The 15,011-nt window shown below is 46.4% G+C and overlaps 2 protein-coding genes across 3 annotated transcripts; both read left to right on the top strand.

Moving 5' to 3' along the window:
- Positions 1 to 1,723: 1,723 nt before the first annotated feature.
- On the top strand, positions 1,724 to 7,429 carry LOC133217197 (splicing factor 3B subunit 3-like). 2 transcript variants are annotated; one of them, XR_009726845.1, is made up of 5 exons: positions 1,724 to 1,861; positions 3,479 to 3,590; positions 4,348 to 4,485; positions 5,592 to 5,695; positions 6,872 to 7,429. XR_009726845.1 is itself a non-coding variant. In XM_061362484.1 (3 exons), the coding sequence occupies exons 1-3, from the start codon at positions 4,375 to 4,377 to the stop codon at positions 6,939 to 6,941; spliced, it is 285 nt and encodes a 94-aa protein (XP_061218468.1). In that variant the 5' UTR covers positions 3,849 to 4,374; the 3' UTR covers positions 6,942 to 7,429. The 2 variants fall into 2 exon arrangements, 1 of the variants encoding a protein (XP_061218468.1); XM_061362484.1 differs by lacking the exons at positions 1,724 to 1,861; positions 3,479 to 3,590 and having other exon boundaries at positions 3,849 to 4,485.
- A 2,335-nt stretch (positions 7,430 to 9,764) lies between these two features.
- LOC133217143 (uncharacterized) lies at positions 9,765 to 10,478 on the top strand. The gene is made up of 2 exons (XM_061362349.1): positions 9,765 to 9,913; positions 9,999 to 10,478. The coding sequence occupies exons 1-2, from the start codon at positions 9,785 to 9,787 to the stop codon at positions 10,476 to 10,478; spliced, it is 609 nt and encodes a 202-aa protein (XP_061218333.1). The 5' UTR covers positions 9,765 to 9,784.
- The last annotated feature ends 4,533 nt before the right edge of the window (positions 10,479 to 15,011 follow it).

Here is a 15,011-nt window from a genome sequence, read left to right as displayed (position 1 = left end):
CACAGTAATGTCTTCCATCGCTGTTTTCCCTTTAACCCTGACCCACAAGCTCTGTGTTAACTGCTCACCTGTCCCCAGACAGTTCCATACTCTCCAGCCTATCCCTAACATAAAGGGCAACTCCCCCTCCGTGCCTGCCAGGCCTGTCTTTTCTAAAGAGTCTGTAACCTTCCATTCCAACACTTCAGTCATAGGAGCCATCCCACCATGTTTCTGTGATGCCTATAATGTCATACCCCCGTAGACGATCACACATCTCTAATTCCTCTTGTTTGTTCCCCATGCTATGGGCATTTGTATAGAAGCATCTGAGCCGAGCTCCAAATGAAGCTGGCTCATTGGCTTGGAGCAGCCGGAATATCTCTGCATTACTCCGAGCATTTATTATAGGTGCTGGCAACTGATTGGGTGTGTTGGGATGGAATGATGCCCCCCTCCCCCAACACATCTAGTTGTGTACATTTGACTTTATCTGGATTTGTGGGTGCATCCCTGGCATCTGACTTGTGATAGATCATCTCTACAATGGCTGATTCCCTCAGAGACTGTATGCCTTTCTGTAAAGTAGTCAACTTGGCTGAACGACTCATAACGTCATCCTTGTATGGAAACCTTTCTTTCCCTGCTACAAAGAGCTGCCTCCACAGGCTGAGGGACTGTTTCTCTCTTGCAGTTGTTTTGTCAATTCCCCCTTCCCTAGCAAGTGATCCCAGCTGCTTGGCTTCCCTACCTTCTAGTTCGTGACTATCGGCCCCATTGTCCCAGCCTTGGAGCAGCTGGTTGATGATGTGCTCCCCTAGTTGATTGGTAATATCTTTTTGCATATTCCGTAGCTCAGTTGAGGTCCAAGGTCGAGAAGTCACCTCTCCTTCTTCCTCTAATTCATGTGATAATGACTAAATCAGATGCTGTCCCGGATAGTAAGTGCATTGTTTCTTTTTTGCTTTTCCCCTTGCGTACAGGGACAACCGATATTGGCACTAATTGGTCCTCTGGTTTAGCTGCAGTGTGGCTGCACTCCAACCACTCCACTGTGGTTGGAGTGGCTTCAGTATCTGTTGTCAGGGTTTGGGTAGCTGCTGTACTTGTCACTGGGGCTGCTGTAGCTGCTGGTCTTGGAGCTGGATTAGCTGCGCTGTGTTCTCTAGTCAGAGTTTGAGTAGCTGCTGTGGTTGGAACTGGAGTAGCTGCACTGTCTGTTGCAGTCGGAGTTTGAGTAGCTGCTGTACTTGGAGATAGAGTAGCTGTGCTGTCTGTTGCTTTGCCATCGCATCCAGAGACATTTTTTTTCCCCTTTGAAGGTTCTGGGTAGTGTTGAACGGGGCTCTGTAAGCATAGGCCAAGTCCCAGCACGTTGCCATGATTTGTCCTTCTCTGCTACGACCAGCATGACAACATACCTCATTTAAATGTTTTACTAATTTTTCTGGCTTTTGCACTTGTTCACTGGTGAATTATAATGGCTTGGCTTGGAAAGGACCTTAAAATCATCTAGTTCCAACCTCCTTGCCATGGGCAGGGACACCTTTCACTAGACCTTGTCCACCCAAGGCTCTGTCCAACCTGGCCTTGAGCACATCCAGGGATGAAGCATTAACACTTCTTTGGGCAACCTGTGCCAGTGCCTCACCACCCTTTTGGGTTTCATTCGAAAACTGTTTCTCTGTGCTCTTCCTTTAGTACCTTTCCTGAAAGACACTTTCATGTGTTCTGTTTTAGGAAGCAGACAATGATCCAACAGGAGAAGCAGCAGCCAACACACAACAGACACTGACGTTTTATGAACTGGACTTGGGTTTGAATCATGTTGTTAGGAAATACAGTGAGCCTTTGGAAGAGCATGGCAACTTCCTCATAACAGGTACTGCCAACTTCACCACAAAGTTATTTTCCCATGGATCTACTTGGTTCTCATTCTCCAGGGAAACAGAATGACTGTTCTGCATTTTGGGAGTTTTGTTCATGGTAGTCTGAACCATTAGTATTGATTTACGGAACAGAACTACATAACTCATGAAGAGTTATAAAGCAGGGATGGTTATTGCAGCACTGGGTGCGAGGGGGATCGCTCCTCCTAATTTGCACAGCAAAAGCTCCACAAGATAGATATTTCTTACACACAAACATACATATTCATCAGATTTCACAAGCATCAGAGGAGATTATTACAATTAGTTCCAAGAACTCATTAATTCCATTCCCCTCCCCTCTGCACCTGCGCACTGCCATCTGGTGGTCTCGGGCCAGGGTCTTCTAGATGAAGTAAGAGGTATTCCTCACTATGCACTTTTCACCCTTAGCACAGTTTCCCCAGCTGGCAACCTCAAGTCTTATAGAGACTAGTTGAAACAAATTCCTGTCAGACATTCATCTTCTTGAGGGAAAAGGGTCTCTGATTTTAAGCAAAGTGTTTCGGCTACTTATTCTATTCTGGGTTATAGCTTAACTGGCAAGAACAAGAACATATCTGTTCCCTATGCTAAGTTAAGACAATCAATACATAGTTTGAGGAAAACTTATTACTATTCCTTGTATCACTATAAATTAATTGACCTTGGAGTTAGGTAATGAGTGATGGTTCATACATGGAAATGTGCAAGAATTCCTACATACAGCTGTGATGTGAAAGTGCTCCTCATCTCTTCATTGGGATGTATTCAGGATATTTTTTGGATTCTGAAGCTAAGAGATATTAGCTAGATTGCACGTAGCTGGGAGCAGATGAAAAAGCATGTATTTTTAGGTAATGCATGGGTGCTCTTGTAATAATATTTGAAAGGCAGTAAATGAATCCATGGACTTAAAAGCCTGGTTACAAGGATTGGATACAAAGCCAGCCTAATGCCTTCAGCCTGGGAAACCACTGGACCACTACAGGTTCCTCTCCAAGCACAAGGGAAGCTAAGCAAGCATGAAGGAAGCTAAGCTATTTGAGCATTCTTGTGTGCTTGCCCTGTTGTTGCATCTTCTGTAGGCAGCTGTTGGACATCCAATACTGGACTGGATCTGACCACTACCACTATTTTGAGGATATTTTGTTATGTTGGCATCTCAATCGAAGCATTTTTAAAAAGTACTCTTAATAGTGAAAGATATGTCAGGAAACAATCTGGTGGATTTTTTTTTTGATAGCAAGCAAGCATGCCAGTAACCCCAGGGTTGTGTTTAACTGACAAGTTGCTAATGTGGTATTTTGGGCATGGTGTGGCTTTCTAGACAACAATAAGCCAGGAAATATAAGCCACTTGTCTGAAGCTGCGTCCCTTTTCTCCTTCCTGGTCCCCTAGTTCAATCTGCCAAGACAGGCAGCTGTTCTTGATCTTTTGTCTTCCCCTTCAGTAAGAGCAGATTTGTTATGTAGGGTGATGGGGAGCACTGGAAGCTATATTGCTTTAAAGAAACCCAAAAGTATTCTGCAGGCAACAACTCAGATCTGTGGTAAAGGCTGTTCTCGTAATATTTCTTCTGTGTGTTTCAGTTCCTGGTGGTTCTGATGGACCTAGTGGTGATCTGATCTGTTCTGAAAACTATATTACTTACAAAAACTTTGGTGACCATCTGATATCAGATGCCCAATTCCCAGGAGACAGGTGAGAATTTTGGGATTCCTACCCTTTTTTTTTTTAAAGGTTAACTTTGTCAGTGCTCTGTGAATGCTTGGTATTTGCCTTTTGAGATTAAAAGGTGTCAGGGAGTCTTTAACGTAGAAAAAAGAACTTAAAAGTGTGTCAGCCTCTTGCCTACCTTACTGGCTGCATGTTATCCAGGAGGGAAGATGGAGGTGAGCATAGCCTGAAGTGATGAGCTTGGTTCATGTCTCATCTCTGATACTTATGTTGGCGATACTCTAAAGACTGATCAGGTAGTGCTGTCAGTGTACAATGGGATTATTTGAGATGGTGAGTCATGGTTGATGTGTGTGCACAGGTGAATTTGACAGCTGCTCTGTTGCATCTAAGACTGCTTCCTCCACCTTTGGTGTTGCAAATTGTTGTGTGCTTTGAACACCTGCCAAGGTTCAGGTGCTCGCAAAGGGCTGTATGTGGATTGCAGCCCTTTCCTCTGTGTTTGGCTTTGATACGTGATAATTGTCTGAGGAGGGGAGGGCAAATAGGATAGGAAGGGTGATGTTTTGGCACAGTGTCTTGGAAACGTGCTTCCTTCTGAGGCAGACGTGTACCAAGGGTAATTACGGGTGCAATGGAGGAGATATGCTTTGTGTTTAAAACCTACTCACATGCTGTCAGCACTTAAGGCACCTGAGGAATGGAAATATTTCAGTTGGTGAAATCGCATCTGCACTTGCCAGGTAGTTCCACCAATGACCTCTGCTTTCTTTCTTGACAGAATGACTTAGATGATCCGGAGAGGGGTATGATTTTTGTTTGCTCTGCTACACGTAAGACTAAGTCCATGTTCTTCTTCCTGGCCCAGACAGAGCAGGGAGATATCTTCAAAATTACTTTGGAGACTGATGAAGACATGGTAAGCATTGTGTGAAGAGCAACAAAAGCATTTATGGAGGAGTCTTTAGTCAATTATTTTGATTTTCTGAAGTGAGAAATATTTAGTTTTATGGGTTTATCTGTATAATGGCACCTGGTTTATGTGATTTGTAATAGTTACACCTGCAGTTGTAACTGGTGTTCACTCATACAGAGACACAGCACAAGGTTTGCAAAATCCTGTGAGAATTGTGCTGCAGAGTCACTTGGGCATATTTTAGATGTTCTGCAGGTGGTCCTCTCTTCAAAAGATCGGAAGTGTGAACCTGCTGGGGGGGGGATTTCAGAAACTAGTTCTGGAGGACTTAGTTTCTCTTGATCATAGTAGATGCTCTCTATTTCATCTCTTAATTGAATATTTATATGCTAAAATTGATCTTTTTTGCAAATAGAGGTAGAGCTGGTCTGTGAGTTGAAATCACAAGCTTGCAGTGGCTTGCTGCTGCTTGTCCTAGTATTTTGCAATGAAAAGATTTCTGCTGCAGTGAATCAGTTGAGGTTTTTAAGTAAATGTTGAATGTTCTTCCTTCATCTAAACATGTCAGTTTGGTACAAGGGGCGATTGTGTGCCATCTTTAAGTGGCTTAAGATCATTCTTGGAAGTTTCACCAGGGGCTATTGCAACCATATGAAATGTAGAAATTTGCTCAAGACAGTTATTTCTTTACCTGTTGGGGAATGGCTGGTGTTCAGTGAAGCAATTTTTTTTTTCTATTGGACAACTTGCTATTTTGCAGCTGGTGTGTTTTGTTGGATTTTGTTTTGTTTGTGTTTGGGGTTGTGTATTTTGTTTGGGGTTTTTTGGGTGTGTGTGTTTGTTTATTTTTTGTTGTGGGTTTTTTTTTCCTCCAAACTGACTCAGTGTTACCAAAGCTGAAAGTCTTTGAATTAAATGGGCAACCTGACTTCTGTGTTCAAAATTGGCTGCTGGATTTTGTGATTCATAACCTTCTGCCCTAAACTACTGATGTGGTTAAACCTGGCCCACTCTCCTACTTCCTTTCTTTGCAGAGCAGCTTTTTTAATTAAATCACACATGTACAGCTAGCCCTTTGCTAGTACAGTCACATCTTCCTCTGCTTTCAGGTAACAGAGATTCGGCTGAAGTACTTTGACACTGTTCCTGTTGCTGCTGCCATGTGTGTGCTGAAAACGGGGTTTCTCTTTGTGGCATCTGAATTTGGAAACCAGTGAGTAAACAATTTGATGTCAGCATTTTTCCCCTGAAACAGACTGTTTCTGTTCAGGGATTCAAACTGGCCCTTGAAATTACTGAATGCAGAAAGACACCACCTGTCTTTTAATGGGGTCTGTTCACATGACTTGAGCAGAGCAGTTGGTTTAGACTATGACCAGGGAGATTTTCTTGTTTGAACCCAAATTAGGTATTGTAGTGCAGAGAACAAAATATTACATTCTGTTGCAGTAGGTTTTTAAAGAATTGGGCAGTTGCAGTTCATATGGGGTCCACTGTATATCCAGATGAATTATATTTTAGTTTGATAGTTTTCATTGAACTTTTGTGTACTGTGGCTAACTCAGAACCAGATAAGGTTTGTTATCAGTAACTGTGGTCCTTTCCTTACCAGATGTGTACTTGAGGGCTTTCTCAATTCTCAGTTTGGTGTTCTAGGGTATACTAAAAGCTCAAAGATTTTGCACACCTTTGAAATGGTTTAACAGTGTCTGAGTGGGGGATTCACAGGAATGGAGATCTGTACTTGTTTTTTTTGTTGTTTTTGTTTTTGTTTGTTTGTTTGCTTTTTGGGGGGGTGTGGGAGGGTTCGTTTGTTGTTTTGATTTTTTTTTTCCCTGACTAGATCTGCAGTCAGCCACCTGAGGGAGCTCCAGCCAGTTTACGGGAGTGACAACTGGGTTGTATAAACCAAGCTCTCGAAGCCATAGTCATTTGAGCTTTATTAAAACCAGGAAGTAAACCAGTCTATATCTTGGGTGGTTTTTTGTTTTGTCATGTCTGTCCCCGTGTCTCCCCCCCCATTCCCCCTGAAATTTAACTTGTTTATTGTGATATTTAAGTTCATAAAATGGAATAGGGAATGCAGTTTAAAATAGTGAGGTGGGAATATTCCAGTAAAAAAAATAACTGTAGAGTTGCAGTCTTAGCCATTGGCCTTTCTTTTGGCATCAGCTGTTGGTTGCTGCTTTGGCTCTAACATAACAATTTTTGCAAGCCTCTGATTCCCTTTAGATATTTTGTCACTAAGACAATCCTTAAGACTAAATTTCAATAGCTGTATAATATCAGGAAAAATTTCTCTCTGTTGCTTGAATATCTGTCTATACCATACATGGAGAAGGCTACAATGAACATTGAATATGTCGTTGCTCTTGCTCTCTGTCTCAAGTTACTTGTACCAGATAGCTCATCTGGGTGACGATGATGAGGAGCCAGTTTTCTTCTGCCATGCCTCTTGAGGAAGGAGATACGTTCTTTTTTCAGCCACGGCTTCTCAAGAACGTGGTGCTGGTGGATGAGTTGGACAGTTTGTCTCCTATCCTGTGTTGTCAGGTATGTTGTTATCTGCAAGCTCTCATTCACCACTTAAGTCTTTCTCATCTACAGAGGAGTTGATCATAGATGTATGAATTTTTTTCTTCAGAGTATTTGTGTGTAAGCAGAGTCACCAAAGCTACATGATCCTAGGTTTCCAGAAATACTGCCCTATAGTAAATGGTGGTAGAAAAGCAAGCCTGCTAAATCCTTAGGTAGCTGCCTAAGACTGGTACCTGGCCTGGCAGGCTTTTGATTCCTGAGGTGATGAGTATATATCTGGACACAGGGTGTCAGCAGCAGTCCTGTGCTGTCCCTCAGCTAACCATCAGACCAGTTCTCTGCTTGACTGGTGTCATGGTTTAAGCCCAGTCAGTAACTCAGAACCACACAGCCGTTCGCTCATTCACCACTTCTTACACCCTCTGCCAGAGGGATGGGGAGGAGAATCGAAAGAATGTAATTCCCATGGGTTGAGATAAGAACAGTCCAGTAACTAAGGTATAACACAAACCACTACTGCTACCACCAATAATAATGATAACAGGATTAACAAGGGGAGAGAATACAATTGCTCGCCACCTGCCAACCGATACCCAGCCCGACCTGAGCAGTGATCTGGGCCTTCCAAGTAACTCCCCCCAGTTTCTATACTGCGCATGATGTGCTGTGATATGGAATACCCCTTTGGCTATTTGGGGTTGGGTGTCCTGTCTCTGCTTCCTCCTGACTTCCTTTCTTCCATGGCAGAGCATGAAACTGAGAAAGTCCTTGATCAGAGTAAACATTACTGAGCAACAAATAAAAACATCGGTGTTATCAGCGTTGTTGCCAGGCTGAAAGTCAAAACCACAGCACTGCACCAGCTACTAAGAAGGAGAAAAAAAATAGCTGCTACTGCTGAATCCAGGACATGGGGCAGGAGAGATGGTGTGTACTGTTGGATTGTTGCCTGCTGATGACACTGATGAACTTGTCACTGCTGAGCTTGTCTGGTTTCATCAAAATTCATTCTTTGTTGGTGTGATGATTGGAGAGAAGTTAAGGTCAGCTGATGGAGATTTGAGGACAGTTCTACTGCTGCTGGGTTTTCCCATTACTTCTCTGCTGATGATCATGACAGCACATACCTTCTTTTCAAAACCCAGAGTGGAGATGGACATGTAGCTGATAGACTATAGAAGTGTTAGCAGAAAACAGCATATAAGTGAGGTTATTAGCTGGTTTTCCCCAAAATTAAATCCCACTGAGGTACACACCTGACTTCCCACTCTTCCTGCAGTACCCACTAAGTATATCTGGGTCCCTGAGCAAAAGCAATCCCAGGAGTGGGTTTGCCTTCACCTGAAGGAAGTCCCATTTTCTGACTCAGTTCTCTCTGGGGTGCCATGTTGCCACAAAATGTGTTTCTCAAGGCCCAGGCTAGTGTTCTGGGCAGTGGCGTGGGGCACAGCGTATGTTTCCAGCCATGCGGTGGTTGCTTACACCATGGTAAGCACATGGCGCTTACCTTGGCGGGTTGGTGGCAGTGTGATATAGTCAATCTGCCAGGCCTCCCCATATTTGTACTTCAGCCATTATCCTCCATTGGTTGCATGATGTGTAGAGGAGACCCTGCCTTTGAACATCCAGCCCAGCACAGGCAACCGGGGTGCCAGGAGGAGCTGTGCTTCAGTGCTAATCACTTCTGAAGCAGGTCGAACCCCTTCATAGGCTGTCAGTATCTCTTTTTCAGTGGGAGTATAGCCGGCCTTGGATCCTCTGTATCCCCTACTCAGAAAGTTGAGGAGTCATTCTCGAGCTTCCCCTGGAGCTTTCTGCCAGAGGCTCCAGGTAGGACCATTCTCCCCAGCTGTGGTGTACAATACATTTGTCAAATCTGGCCCAGTCTGGACTGGTCCAAGGGCCACTGCATGAACTATCTCTCGTTTCATTTGTTCAAAGGCTTGTTGTTGCTCAGGGCCCCAGGTGAAATCATTTTTCTTCTGGGTCACATGATAGAGAGGGCTTACAAGTGGAGTATAATTTGGGATGTGCATTCTCCAGAACCCCGTGGCGCCCAAGAAAATTGTGTTTCTTTCTTATTAGTTGGTGGAGACATTGCTGTTATCTTGTTGATCATATCTGTGGGGATCTGTCTACGTCCATCTTGCCATTTTATTCCCAAAAATTGAATCTCCTGTGCAGGTCCCTTGACCTTACTTCGTTTTATGGCAAAACCGGCTATCAGCAGGATTTGAATTATTTTCCTCCCTTTCTCTAAGACTTCTTCCGCTGTATCGTCCCACACAATAATGTCATCAATGTACTGCAGGTGTTCTGGGGCTTGCCCCTGTTCCAGTGCAGTCTGGATCAGTCCATGGCAGATGGTAGGGCTGTGTTTCCACCCCTGGAGCAGTTGGTTCTAAGTGTACTGGATGCCCCTCCAAGTAAAAGCAAACTGTGGCCTGCACTCTGCTTCCCAAGGGATTGAAAAAAATGCATTGGCAATATCAAGTGTGGCATACCACTTGAATCCAGTTCATAATGACGTTTTAGCATCTCCGGTAAGGCAGTACTCAGTGGTGGTGTGATTTCATTCAGGCCATGATAGTCTGCTGTTAGTCTCCTCTCTCCGTTAGACTTTTGCACTGTCCACATGGGGCAATTAAAGGGTGAATGGGTCCTACTGATCACACCTTGGCTCTCCAGTCTACAGATCAGCTGATGGAGGGGAATCACAGAGTCTCAATTGGTGCACGCTGGTGTCACACTGGGGCTGGCAGGGATGTCCCTGTCACCCTGCTGCCAGCCCCTGAGCTCTTCTCCACCTTTCCAGAAACACTATTTCCCCATCGACTACATGGTCCAGGTCCAGTACAAAGAGGTGCTGAGGCCCTCCAACATCACCTGCCTGGTAAGACAGTGACAGGGGATGGCCCCATGATGGGGACACTCCGGCAGCCCACAGGGGCTCACTTGGGCCACCCTCTTGCCCCCAGCGCAACAGGACAGTGTCAGAGGTGGCACTGCAGTACCTCTGGTTCCATGTCAGCTCCCAGGCTGTTCTGAGGATCCATGAGGTGCTGCCGGAGAAGCACCCATCCTGGAAGTACACACAGGAGCTCTGCCAGCTCTTGGATGCCCTGGGCAAGGAGTACAGCAAGTACTGGCAGGTAGGGAGACCCTGCCCCCTACCCCCCCCCCCCACCCCAGCTCTATCCACAAACTCACATGTGGCCTTACACACCCCTTGCGGGGCTGCTGGGTACACCAGGTGCCTGTTCACACAGGCATGCATGGTACATGGACACAGCTGTGGGGTACATTCACACACAACGTGCGCTGTGGGCACATGCACCCATGGGTGTGAACACCCCCTCCCTGCATGGGGGTCTTGGAGAGATGGCATGGATGGGCTGCTGGGGGCAGAAGTTGGCACCTGGGGTGCAGGGCCATGGGACAGCATGCCCAACATCTGACACTGGTGATTCAGTGGCAGAATTCCTGCCTGCAACACAGGACACCTGGATTTGATTCCTGGACAATGCAACAGCTGTAGCTTTTGCAGCCTGCTGGGGTGTCCGGGGGTTTTCCCTGGGGCACGTTTGGCACCCAGGGGCACCACCACCCTGGCACTGTCCAGGTGCTCCGGTGTGGGTGCACGGTGCTGACAGGGCTCTTTTTGACTCCTGTGGCAGGGAGATGCTCAGGGCTTGGTGGCAGTGAGGGGCCCTGGGATGGTGGCAGTTGGACCCCCTCTGGCTCAGGGCAGTGATGGGCCCTGGCTTGGTGGCCCTGAAGGGCTGTGGCCCAGGATGACTGAGCTGCTTGGGGGTGGGAGGCACTGCCGCATTGCAGGGGCAGTTGCCTTTGGCTGCTGGGTGGTGGTGGCCTGTCACATCTTGGTCTGCAGGGTGAACCTGAAGTGTATCTGAGTTGTCCTGTGCCCCTTGGCCCCTCCAAGATTTTCTCATTCTGGTGTTAACTCTGAAGGCTACTGACAACCTCCCCTTGCTGGAGGTGGTGTGAGGCAGCAGGAAGAGGTGGTCCCATGGCTGGAGCCCTGGCAGCATCTGAGCTGTTTGTTGGGGTCCTCTCTCTATGGAGGGGGGTGTACCAGCCAGCAGTACCTGTCCTTGCTGCAACCACCCCTGCTGGGTTGGTGGGGGCCATGGGTCAGATGTGTGGGTTGTTCCACATTTGGCATTGGTGTTTCAGTGGTATAAGTCTTGCCTGCCATGTGGGAGGCCTAGGTTTGATTCCTGACCAGTGCAACAGTTACAGCTTTTGCAGTCTGATGTCCCTGGGTGGGGACTATGGTGACGTTCCAATGACCTGCTGACCTGGTGAAGCTGATTCACAGTTGAGACAAGGGGGCACAAAATCACAAAATGGAATATATAAAAACCTTTAGAATCAGTTTTAAGTAATATTAAGTTTGATGGCTTTGTAACAGTAGCAATGGAAAATTATTGAGGTGCATGATACATAGAAAAAAAAATAGAGTACAGCTAGAGAACATACTGAGAATTCTCACAAGATAAATTGTTATAGTTGGCATAGTTTTAAGAAAAACAGTCTAGAAGAACAGGACACAGGGATAAGGAGTATCTGGGAACCGCAGGTGTCCAGGATGGGCTACAGTTAAACTAACTGATAAGTAGGAGGATGGGAGGATTATTATGTCTCTGGTGCTAACGAACCAATTAAACTGGTATGAGCATCTACTGCGCGTGCTTCAAAGGCTGCCAGAAGTGATGAAGATTGTTGGAAGAAGTAAACGACCCTCAGAGACCACCACCACAATTCTGTACGCATGCGGGGAACTCTCTGGAAAATGATGTAATCCATACGTAGCCTCATGAATATGTATGTATGCCCAGGGACTATATAAGGATGGCTTGTATAGCAATACGGGGACACACGTTAGGAGGAGCTATCCCCCGTGTCTCCCGGCGCCGCAATAAAGAATACCTGCTTGTCAGCTTGAAAACTTTGTTGGCAAGTTTGTTCCTGGAGTTTTCTCTGAATCACAGTGCAGGCTTGGAGAGCCGGAGGAAGGCAGTACACCCCAAGGCACTGCTGGACAACTGCCTCAAGGTTATGCGGATGCTTTACAGGGCTCCCTGTGAGTGGGACCTGGGGCCACATGGGGCTATTAAAGGGTGAGCGGGTCCTACTGATCACTCCCTGACTCTCCAGTCTATGGATCAGCTGATGGATAGGAATCAGGGAGTCTCGGTTGGTGCGATATTGCTGCCGGTGCACTGTTGTGATCACGGCTGGCACTTGTTCTTCGACTTTCAGCAACCCTACAGCAGAAGGATACTCTGAGAGACCGGGCAAGGTGGACTGCTGCTCAGTTTCCTCAGTCTCCAAAGCAGCAATACCAAAAGCCCATCGGTACCCTTTTGGGTCTGTGAAGTACCCTCTCCTGTGGTAGTCTATGCCAAAAATGCATGGAACCTCTGGACCGGTCACAGTTAGGTGTTTTTACCACTCTTTTCCGGTCAGGCTGATTTCAGCCTTCGGTACTGTCAACTCTTGGGATCCTCCTGTCACTCCAGAAATACAAATGGGTTCCACCTCTTGACAGCTTGATGGCATCAGGGTACACTGTGCACTGGTATCTCCTAGAGCCTTATACTTCTGTGGGACTGATGTGCCAGGTCATCTGCTCCACACAGTCCTGTAAGCCTGACTGTCCCTCTCCTCCACCTGGCTGGAGGCAGGGCCCCTCTAATAGTGATCATAAGATTCTCCACTTATGTCTTGTATAAAGGGATTATAGTTCCTTATCACAGGAGTTTGAGTAAAATCAGCTCTGTCACTCCATCTGGGAAATGTGTCAACAGAAACTCGAGCAGCAGCTTTCTTGGGAGGATCTTCCTTGACCAGTGGTCTCTTCAGTTCATGCACCCATTCCTCCAGAACTGAGGCAAGTTTTCCTTCCCACTTTGTCATGTCTTCTCCATGATCCTCCAGGTAAAACTATAGGGTGGGCTGTGGTGTGTACCTCTGTCCTGGCTTCAGCAGTAGCAGTCATTTTTCTCTTTCTTAGTAGCTGATGCAGTGCTGTGGTTTTGACTCTCAGCCTGGGAAAAACTGATAACACTGTTTTTTAGTGGTTGCTAAGTAACGTTTACTCCAACCAAGGAGTTTGAGTCTCATGCTGTGCCAGGAAGGAGGGTAAGTCAGGAGGAAGCAGAGGCAGGACATCTGACCTATACTAGCCAAAGGGGTATTCCATACCACAGCACGTCATGCCCAGTATAAAAACTAGGGGGATTTACCCAGAAGGCCAAATGGCTGCTCTGGTTGGGCTGGGTATCGGTTGGCAGGTCATGAGCAGTTGTATTTTCACCCCTTGTTATTTCCCTTATCATTATTATTATTGGTGGTAGCATGTGGAGACAGTGTTCTCACAGGAGAATGCATAATTGGTGCAAAAACTGAATAATCCTGAAAGATACAGCAAGGCCGTGAGAGGCCCAAGGAAGCTTAAGCAAGCAAGATAAGAAGAAGCTGTAATTCACTGAGTTAATGAGAACTGTGGACTGTTGGCAAGCTTTCGAGGTCAAGTTCTCTCACCTGTGCTTAACCAATTGTGTGTTACTCACTAAGGGTCTTCAAGACATGTATCCAATCATAATATGCCAAATCACTGTAAGTGCCTGTAAGAAATGGTATATAAGGAGTTGAAGCTTTGTAATAAATTGGCATTCGCTGATCACACTGATCATTCCTGCGTTTTCCGTGACTCCCATGTCGACAAATGGCGCCCGAACAGGGACCCTCAGATTGGTAACTTGCGGCATCAAGTTTGAAGGTCCGATCAAAAGAAGAGGGGGCAGAGAGCCGGTCAAAAGTCAGCGCTGTGGAAGTCAGACGTCTGCAAACAGTGGAGTAACTGTGGGATCTTGCCCTGATCAGGTGAGCGGCCGGGGAGGAGATGGGGCACTCGCCTTCCAAAGAGGAACAGGCAGTGATGGAGCTCCTCCACATAATTCTAAGAGAGGACTGCAACATGATAGTGCCGCCTCACAGAGGCTGTTAAAGTGGGCCCGGGATAGTGGCTTTATCCCCGCAGAGCAAGCCACCTTTGAAGTTTCTGAATGGGAACGTATAGGTCAGGCGTTGTGGGAAGAGATTAGTAAAGGGACAAAGGAAGCCCTGAAGTATTCGTTATGGAGATTGATAATTGAGACTTTAAAGGAAATGAAATCGGAACAGGCAGCAGTGGCATCTGTATTCCTGGCCACTGCTCCTTCACAAAGTCAGTCAGAGGTAGAGTATATTTCTATGTCTATGGTATTTGCCTCCCCGCGTGGCTGCACGGCATCGCAGAGTCCTCCTGCATAGGGGGAGATAAGGTGAAACGTGCTTGCGTCCGATGTTCAAGTGAAAGTGCAAACGTGGTCACCTCCGACCCAGAGGAAGGAGACCCCGTATTGGAATTGGAACCAGACCCAGAGTCTCCTGCAGAACCGGACTTGTACCCTCCCCTTCCTGATCCAGACTCAGACGGTTCAGACAGTTCGGGTTATAGGCAGATGTGAGCCATCCTCAGCGATGGTCAACTGTGGCAGTTGCTGAAGAAATTAAAGTATTGGAGACAAAAGAAACCTCCAAACCCTCTGCCCCACCCTCCTACAATCCAGTAGTAAAGAAAGGGGAGTGGGAGGGGGGTGTTGGGCATGGGGTAGGGGATTACAGTAATAACCCTGCTAAGTGTTGGCGTGGGATGATCAAAGATGCAATTGTTATGGGGGAATTTTTGGCTATGAGTCCCTCGGCATTCCTGGTGTTTAACACTCCACAGGGGGGAAAGAAGTGGGAGGCATTGGATTTAAAGGCAGTAAAGGAGGCCCGTCAGACGGTAACATCCTATGGGTTAAAATCATCGTATACTCAGGCAGTTATCGCAAGTATTTTTTCTGCATATATCCTAGCACCAAGTGATATCTGTATGATAGCTCAACTGTTGCTTACTCCCCACCTTCAGATATGAT

This window comes from Neopsephotus bourkii, unplaced genomic scaffold (genome assembly GCF_033783945.1).
Source record: "Neopsephotus bourkii isolate Nb327-2 ecotype Australia unplaced genomic scaffold, CSIRO-AGI_Nbou_v1 NB_3, whole genome shotgun sequence".
In the NCBI taxonomy this organism is placed as follows: domain Eukaryota; kingdom Metazoa; phylum Chordata; class Aves; order Psittaciformes; family Psittacidae; genus Neopsephotus; species Neopsephotus bourkii.
Note: the sequence above shows the minus strand (reverse complement) of the source record. Positions and strands in the feature narration are given on the sequence as shown.